Below are 9,232 nucleotides of genomic sequence, written 5' to 3' on the forward strand. Positions count from 1 at the left end.
GCCATCCCAACCTCAGTTCGACACGGATCGATACGCACAATAAATGTTATAGACCATCTCTATAAACATCAGCACGTCGTCTGTTTTCACTTGTCCACATCCCTCAAGTCGGCTATCTCTTGGGCCCGCCCCCTCTCCATCCAAGCTCGACAAGCATCCTCCTCCTCGCCATCCTCATCCTCACACTCGGATGCCCTCCGCGCGGATGCGCCAACACAATCACAGGCAAACATTTCTTCTTATTTTCCTTTCGGCTGAATCACCTGCGATGCTAACAGTCGAGTCGCTGCTGTTGTGTTGACAACAAAACGTCGGAATACAAACAAAAAAAGGTCAGTTTCTTGTGGGTTTTCTTCATTACTGGGCACATTTTGTGTTTGAGGATGCTGTTTTTTTTTATTATTATTATTGTGTTTGTTTTACGTAAGAATCCAATATGGCTATTTAGTAATGTATACAAGCAGCGAGCTAATTAGTGAGGATTGGTTCTTTGTCCTCCCCCACCACCACCTCTACCTTCCTTGCTTTGTCCTTTTTTTTTTTCTTTTTTTTTGTGCTGTTAGTTTGTGTACACATGTTGTGTGCACACCTGCGTGGCTGCTTTTATCACAGCACTGTACTGTATGTATAATATGTCCTTATTGGTGTGTTTGCATCTCACCATTTGTCGTCATGACAATACCATTATGTTGAATTTGTGCAGCATTCGTCTGTTCAACCTCCCCAGCAAAGAATTGTGGGTATCCGAAAGGGGGGGGAAGAAAAATACAGCGAACTTTGCTAGCAAATTTTGGTGGATGGGGGATTTAGAGGATTTAGTTCCAGAAAATGAAAACAAGGACTTTGAACACCAATTCACATTGGACTTCATCTGTTCCCTTAGGTACATTCCTTAGTTGTTTTTTTTTTGTTTTAAATTCTCATCTCAACATGATGCCGTTGTCGTCGTCTCCTTCCGCCTGGCCCGGAGAGGAGCGACCGTCTCTGCTGGACCAGGAGGAGCCCGAGCTGAGCCAAGTGTCTGTGGCCATGCCGTGCCCCTCCCTAGGAGTGGGCGAGCAGCTCCTGTGCAGCAGCAGCAGCAGCAGCAGCAACGGCAGCCCGGCCGGCGCCGGACCCCCACGCAGCAAGTCTAAAAGCGAGCTGGTCATCGTCATCAACGAGAAGCTCAAGAGCAGTGAGTGTCGACGTCGACATTGCAAATGGCCGAGCTGATTTGTGTGTGGGCTGGCTGGCTCCAAAGTTAAGCGGGTTACAGTAAATTCAGAAACTTTGTTGATGTGAGTTGAGGAGCTCCATTTAGAGAAAAGTCGAGCTTTGTCATCTTGTAACAGTTATGACATCACCCATGTTGGCTCTAAGATCTTTGAAAATCGAGGATCGCGCCCATCCGCGACGATATTTTGTGTCCCTCAGGTAACGGGGCCCTCGCCGGCGACAACTCCTCGCCGGTGGTCTCGCCGCCCCCCCACCGTCAGCACTCCATCTCGTACCCGCACCACGCCACGACCAGGAAGGGCATCCGGGCGGGCTCCATCGCCTACACCGCCTTCTCCCCCAGGCCCTCGCTGTCCCGCCACTCCAGCATCGCCACCAACCCCCCCTTGGACCGCACCAAGGTGAAGGACTACCTCCTGCTCTCCGTGCTGGCCTGCTTCTGCCCCGTGTGGCCCATCAACATCGTGGGATTCGTCTACTCCATCATGGTGAGATTTACAGCGTCGCCGTTTTGTTTGCAGCATGTCAACATGCTGGCAACCACTAAGGGGTCCTGTATTTAATCTTCAAAAAAACAATCAAAAATATTTTTGGGGTGGGGAGGTGAATTGAAAAACATGTTTCCTTTACTTTAGTGGACCCCAAAATACCCACTTTTTTTTTTTTTTTTTTTTTTGCCCTTTGTTTGGGAGGTTTTGGGGTGAGCACACACCCATTTTCTGGTGGAAAATATATATTGGATATTGAGTTTTTGTAGAATTTATTTTATTTGGATGGGGTGGGACCGTGGGGTTCTGATTTTTTTTGTTTTGTTTTTGTGGGGTTTGGTGGATATTATAAACATGTTTCCATGACTACAGTATACAGTAAATACTCACTGCTTTTCAATATTTTGTTTTTGTTTTTTTTCCCTCCCCCTTTGTTTGTGTATTTTTTTTTTTTGGGGGGGCGGGCCAAATGCCATTTTTTGGTGGAAAATGTATATAGAAGGTTCATCAGTTTTTGTCGAATTTTTTTTTTGGGGGGGGGGGGTATGAAAAATAATTTTTTGGGGCAATTGTTTTTTTTTCCAACATATTTATTTATTTATTTAGTATTTTTCTTTTATTAATTTTGTGCAGGAAAAAAATAGTATATTGAAGGTGTATCAGAGTTTTTGTAGAATGTGCTTGGAATTACAATTTTTTGTTATTATAAACATGCATTCTCTACTAATGTGGACCGCCAAATATTCCTAGCATTTCTTTGTCTTTTATTTTATTTTTTAAAAATTATTTATTTATTTATTTTTATCCTATTCCTTTGCGGTAAATGTATATTGGGGCTTTATGTTTTAATTATGAGGCTGCAAAAAATTATTACTTAATTATAATTCTTGCATTTAATGATGGTTTGGTGTTTAAAAGTGTGCCGCCCTTGAATGACAATTTTTATACACAAGGGGGAAAAAAATCGAAGCATGGAGTTTTTTGACATCTTTTGTTTTTTTGATTATTCAAACCTTTTTACTGGATCTTATGAAAACTGAAATACTGTCTGTTAAGAGCACATATTCAGCATGGAAGCACTTTTTTTTTTTTTTTTTTTTTTCCCTATATTTCAAATGGGTCTGTTGACTGACTGGCCGTCTCTTTCTTGCTCCTCCCCAGTCCAAGAACAGCCTGGAGCAAGGGAACCTGGACGGCGCCGTGCGTCTGGGCCGCGTGGCCAAGATGCTTGCCATGGTGTCGCTAGTGGGCGGGACGCTCATTATCATCGCCTGCATTGTCAACCTGGCCAGTGAGTGTCCCAAATCTGACCTTTAAGCTTTCCATCTCCTTCCCACTTTTCTACCTTGTTTTTGTGCCGATTCGCTCCTATGAACTTCTTCTTCGCCTGAGAACTTAAAAATTTATTTCAAAGTTGACCCCCGCACACTCAAAGATTGCAATCCACTCTATAACCAATGACATAAAAAAAACAGAAGAGTTGGATTGCCACATTATCAACGCAGTTATTCGTGTATGTGATGTCATCTTTGTTTCCATATCATCTATTTTTTTCCTCAACATAGTTCCTCCTCATTTCTTAATCTATATGTTAATAGTTTCATGTTATATACTCTTTTATGACATTTTCCTTAAAATGGCCCTTTTACATCCCCTACAGAAATGACCAATATTATAAAAACATTTTATTTTTATTATTATATTATTTTATATTTATTATAATTATAAAAACTGTCAATATTACAGAATACCAGAAACAGAATGTGTGAATCAGTATTAGTCCAATAATATCACAAAAACGTTGTAAAGTGAATTCAGATATTTCTACATAAATTGCACGTTTGAAGATAATTGCTAAAAACGTGCAATGAATGAGAATTCCAGTGCCTCGTTGTTTGCCACGAGTGTGCGCATGTCACCTGGGAGAAGGTGGAAGAGTGAGGGTGTAAAAAAAAAAAAAAAAAGTCAGGTGAGACAGCCAGCGTGTGGACAGGGAATTTGGGTTGGTGTGGCCGCTTTAGAGTGCCTCATTGTAGTGGCGTAAAAAAGCCTTGCAAGTAACTCAGTGGGATATTCTCCAGCCACAGGAGGATTTAAGTGGATATATATATATATATATTTTTTTTTTGAAAATTATTTGTTTTTATTTGATTTAGTATTAGTTTTAGTTTAGTATTTTTCAAAGTTTTTTTTTTTAAATATGTTATCAATATACAACCATTCCACCATTTGTCATCACCATGTGACGTATTTGTCATCCTTTTGCATGTCCGACCTCCCGCTGCAAACGACTGCATGCCACAGAGCTGTGAGTGAGTGAGTGCGTGCGTGCGTTGTTGTGTTTGCTTGCACACGATGTGAAGTCTCTTGTTCTCCCTTGTACCACACAACCTGATGTATATTCTTGTATCTGGCTAATAAAGGGATTCTCATAACACAACTGTGATGAGTTCACTTATAAGCCTGCATCGAAAGTTAGAGTGCAGAAGACCTCCGCCAAGGCATATAAAGTGCATCAAATTGTCACAACGTTGCCACATATGCCTGATTTTTTTTGACATTATGAGATTCATTCATTTCTTGAGAAATGAAGGGGGAAAAAAAACATCACCTTCATCCGGATTATGTTATGTGGAATTTTTAGTTGAGTATTTTGCATCATCTTCCTTGGCGGAGTTTGTTTTGTACATGTGGCCGTGACGGCCTCAGTGTGGTCGTCGATGCTCACAACCTCTCGTTAAACGTGAATATTCTTTAGGATGCTTCAGATATTTACATACTGTAGTGGAGGATAGAGACCAGGATGAGCCATGAATTGCAAAAATAGACATGTAATTAACATGCATTCCAGAAAAATGATAAAAACAAATTATTATTTTTTTTTTTCCCCAAACCCCAAAAAATCTTTGCTAATGAACCTCCAATATGCGTTTTCCACATAAAACATAATTGGTCTTTCTCTGAAAAAGCCAAATTTGGGGAAAAAAAAAAAAAAAAAAAATTGAAAGAATCTGTGAATAGGTTAATCCAGTGTCCACTGTACATTCATGAAATGAATCCATTCCTTTTTATTGGACTGGGGAAGTGTATTATTATTTTTTTTGCATTCAATTAATTACTATTTTTCTTTAATATTTTATTTTTTTGGTGGTGGTGGGGGGGGGGGGGGTGTTTGAATGTCATTGTTTGTCAAATGTTGTCATGCATTAAGGTTAAAAAAAATCTATTTTATTGTAGCCTATCATTAACTCATTCACTCCCAAAAACGTATAAATACGTTCTATTTTAAATGTATTAGTGTCCCAAAGATGAATTTTTTTTTTAATGCTAATGCATAAAGAAGGCTTTGATGCAGCCTCTCAACTGTAGAGAATGGGTGAAAAAAATGTTAGTAATTACAAAAATGGCAAGAAGTTGGCAGGAGAGTATAAGAGAACAACCAGCGCCATGATGAAAACAAGCTGTTTCCCCAAAATTCTAGGCAGATTTATGAATAATGATGAAACTTAGCTATATTCTAATGCTAATTGCTGAAAAATGGAAACAGATAGAAATATACTTTTTTTTTTTTTTTTTTTCCTGATGAAAGAAGAAATTTTAATCTTTCTTTTTGGTGGGTTCCATGTTTTTACAGCAATAGAACACAATATTCTGTGGGCCTTGCCGGGAGTGAAGGGGGTTGCTTCAGTGAAAATGGCTGGGAGTGAATGAGTTAATATATTATCTGCTGTAAAATGGTTAAAAACAAACCAATTTAAAAAAAAAATGTTTTAATATATTAAAAATTATGACATTCAAACAATAAAAAAAGGCCCACTTTTTACTAGATACTAGATCAAGTATTGTTAAACAGTTGCCTGTAATTCCAATTTTTGTTTTTGAATTATGAATTAATTGTATTCATTATATTTATTTAAATAGTGAATCAACTGGCTATCGGAATTTCATTCTTAAAACAAAAAAATCCATGTTAGTCAGGCCATATTCTTCCTAACTCTTAATCCAGCGCCTCTAATGATTTGTGGTAAACGTTGACACTGTTCATGGCCAGCGAGTTGCACGGCAGCTCGCCAACTAACTAACCCGCTTCCTTTTCCTTCTTTTAGTCAATGTGAAAACCTGACTTTGATCCCGGGATTAAGGCAGCCGCATCCCGACCGGCCCGCACCTGCACCGCCTGTCTTGTACCACCTAATTGTTACCTGGATGTGTGACTAAAACCAAAACGGCCACTTCTTTTTCTAGCCCTGCGATCTTACGGAAGTTTCTCTCTCGCACTTGGAAAAGACAACAGGCAAAAAAAAAAAGAAAAGAAAAAAACAAAACATGCTGCTGAGTCACAAAGGGAGGTCGGGAGGGGAGGGATTGGGAGCGTCCACCTGGTTATTGTTGGAGACAAACTGATTGGTCCCTGAAGTCGCAGCCCATTGGACTTCTTGACTGCGGCGGTCCCAGGATGTCAAATCCCCCCGGAGACACCCGACCCGACCCGACCTGCCCCCGCCCGTCACAATCTCATTCCCGGAGGAGAAACCTCGTTCTGAGACCGCGCCTCCTCGCCATCATCAAACGGAGGATTACCAAAGGGGGGGAAACCCGCAAAGGGATTACGCAAGCCTTGTACACAAAGCAAAAGGAAATATATGTGCCAAAAAATTGTTTGAAGTCTCAATTGTTGTCACAGGGCCAAAACGTTCCGGAATCTTCTTTTGCGCTGCCACCTTTTGAAGCACTGTGAGTCCCACCGTTCAAAGTGTAGCAACGGACACCCCCGGGACACAACGTTAGGGACACCTGCAGCATTCCAAGGACAGACAATACATTCAACCTTTAGGGGGGGAAAAAATGCACACTATAAAAACAGTCAGGTCAAAAATAACCTAATTTGGGTCCAACTTGGACTGATCCACTACTTTAACTTTTTGGGTTGTTTTGTACAAAATGGTCTTTTCTTTTTTTTTTTTTTTTTTTTTTTTTTTTAAATACAAAATGACTCAACTTTTTGGATTATTTTGTGCAAAATGATCAATTTTTGTTGTCATTCTATACAAAATGATTTATTTCTTTGGGTTTTTTGGACAAAATTATCTTCTTTTTTTTTTTTTGTTTTATACAAAATTAGTCAATTCTTTGGGTTGTTTTGTACAAAATTATCTTTTATTCTGTTTCATACAAAATGACAATTCTTTGGGTTGTTTTGTACAAAATGATCAATTTTTTGTTGTTTTATACAAAATGACTCAATTCTTTGGGTTGTTTTGTACAAAATGATCAATTTTTTTGTTTTATACAAAATTCGTCAATTATTTGGGTTTTGTACAAAATGATCAATTTTTTGTTGTTTTATACAAAATGACTCAATTTTTTGGGTTGTTTTGTACAAAATTATCAATTTTTTGTTGTTTTATACAAAATGACTCAATTATTTGGGTTGTTTTGTACAAAATGCCATTTTGCTTGGGGCAAAGCATCCAGAAAGTTGGGTCAAATTGACCCAAGTAGTGGATCAGTCACTTTTTACCCAAGTTGGGTTATTTATTTATTTATTTTATTTATTTATTTATTTACTTACTTACAGTTGGATCAAAAATAGCCCAGGTAAAAAATGGACCGATCATTACGTAGCGCAATTTGACCCCAAATTGTTGTTGTTTTTTTTTTTTTTACAGTTTGGTTTAAAACAACAACAGCGATAATTTGGGTACAAATTGGATGGATCCACCATTTGGTTCAGTTTGACGCAACCTTCTGGGTCATTTTGTACTAAACAGTTAAATTTTTGGGGGTTGTTTTGTCTAATTGTTTTTGTTTTGTTTTGTTTTGTTTTTCACAAATTTGTGTCAAATTGACCCAAGTTAGTAGAGATGTCTATTTTCTGACCCAAATTGGGCTGTTCGTTATTTTTTAACAGCTGGTTAAAAACAAAACAGAACATTTTGGTTAGGAAAAAAAAAGTAAAAAGGAATCCACTCAAGTACTCTCAAAACAGTTGGGTCAGAAATAACCCAATTTGGGTCAACACTGGACCGATCCACTACTTAGGTTTTATTAAGCTAACTTTCTCTGTTATGTAAAAAACTAAATGTTACTCTATGTAAAACAACTCTTATTTTTTTTTATTTTATTTTTTTCATAAAGTTGTGTCAAATTGACCCTTTTTGACCCAAATTAAGTACTTTTTAAACCCAACTGCTTTTAGAGTGAGCATTTATTTTGTATTTTTGATATCCACCTTTAAGGTCCATGTACTCTTTGTCCACACTAGTACACTTTTAACTTTGCTGGGTCAAAAGTGATCCAAATTGTGTGAAATGGCGAACCTAGAATTTGGTCCAAAATGGAACTAAGCCGAACATGTAGTCGTCCTACTAGAATAACAATGTTGTCCTACAAATGAGGTGAAAGAGTGTACTAGTATGTCGTGTACTTTTAACACATTCACTGCCAGCCCAGCAAAAATGCATTATTTGACGTCTTTTTCCGTCAATGGCAGTCAATGAGTTAATTGGAAATACAGTATAGCGTTTACAGAAAGAAATATTACTAGTCAGACAGTCGTTGTACGAGTACTATGAAAAAAAAAGAGACTAATCAAACAAATTGTCTCGCCATTTTGGATGTTTCTTTTTGTATTGGATGTCGTGAGATGACGCAGGTGTACCTAATGAAGTGGCCAGCGAGCGCGCTTTAACGTTCAAATTGTCGGTCACAGGTTATCTTTTGATAATATTTGTAACAGATCTCTCTCGTGTGTGTGAGCGTGCGTGTGGAGATCGTCGGCCATATTTTGAGTAAACAAAGGTAATTGTGGGCCAAGTAGTAACCGTAGCGTAGCTTTTTTTTTTTTTTTTTTTTAGCCATTTACAATTGAAATTATCAATGGATTAAAATATGAATTATACAGCTTTGGGGAAAATTTAATAAAACAAAAGAATGGACCATTTATTTATTTTTTAAAATCTATGAGCATGCACTAAAGGGCAATGTGTGTATTTGGAATTTGGGAAGCCGTAGCCTGAAACAAAAATGCAAATTTTCGCCAAACAAAAGCAAAATCAGAGCAAGTGATCATTTTTCAGTTGTGTCAATTTTATTTCCAGAGCTGTATATACAAACACTTGTGAGGCCTGCACCTCCTTCTGCTGTGTATTTCTAAAATCGGAAGTACTCCCTGCCTGTGTACAATTCACAACGCTGGGTCCCCTGAAGGGCGAATTTGTCGGCTGCATGACGTCACTCCCGGCGCGACTACTCGACGGCACGCACGGAGTCGCGCCGAGAGTGACGTCATGCAGCCGACTTCTACCCAGTCTTCTGAATTTGGACACAACGCCTGTTGTACCCGCGATTCTTCACTGTGATGCAAACAAACCGGCTTCTTACCGACTGTACACAATCGACTCCTGTCTCTTTTGATGTATATTTGATGAGTTTTCAAGATGTATTCTGCTCATATAATCCTCAATGTAGTGATCCGAGTTGAAGAGTTGAGCAGGCGTAGACAGCCTGATTAGCAGCTGGCGACG

General features: G+C 38.8%; 1 protein-coding gene across 2 annotated transcripts; it reads left to right on the forward strand.

The window, feature by feature from the left end:
* The first annotated feature begins 140 nt into the window (after positions 1-140).
* Positions 141-8,914, forward strand: prrt2 (proline-rich transmembrane protein 2). Of its 2 annotated transcripts, XM_077503623.1 has the most exons (5): positions 141-332; positions 884-1,177; positions 1,417-1,706; positions 2,868-2,997; positions 5,813-8,914. In XM_077503623.1, the coding sequence occupies exons 2-5, from the start codon at positions 931-933 to the stop codon at positions 5,827-5,829; spliced, it is 684 nt and encodes a 227-aa protein (XP_077359749.1). In that variant the 5' UTR covers positions 141-332; positions 884-930; the 3' UTR covers positions 5,830-8,914. The 2 variants fall into 2 exon arrangements, with proteins under 2 accessions (XP_077359749.1, XP_077359748.1); XM_077503622.1 differs by lacking the exon at positions 5,813-8,914 and having other exon boundaries at positions 2,868-4,500.
* Positions 8,915-9,232: the final 318 nt, after the last annotated feature.

The sequence above is a fragment of the Festucalex cinctus genome, chromosome 17 (assembly GCF_051991245.1).
Source record: "Festucalex cinctus isolate MCC-2025b chromosome 17, RoL_Fcin_1.0, whole genome shotgun sequence".
In the NCBI taxonomy this organism is placed as follows: domain Eukaryota; kingdom Metazoa; phylum Chordata; class Actinopteri; order Syngnathiformes; family Syngnathidae; genus Festucalex; species Festucalex cinctus.

Bases quoted from the DNA above. Each gene is read 5' to 3' on its own strand.
- prrt2 (XM_077503622.1), top strand. From the start codon at position 931: ATGATGCCGTTGTCGTCGTCTCCTTCCGCCTGGCCCGGAGAGGAGCGA. The intron at 1,178-1,416 runs GTGAGTGTCGAC...TGTGTCCCTCAG, and splicing joins CAACGAGAAGCTCAAGAGCA to GTAACGGGGCCCTCGCCGGC. The intron at 1,707-2,867 runs GTGAGATTTACA...GCTCCTCCCCAG, and splicing joins GATTCGTCTACTCCATCATG to TCCAAGAACAGCCTGGAGCA.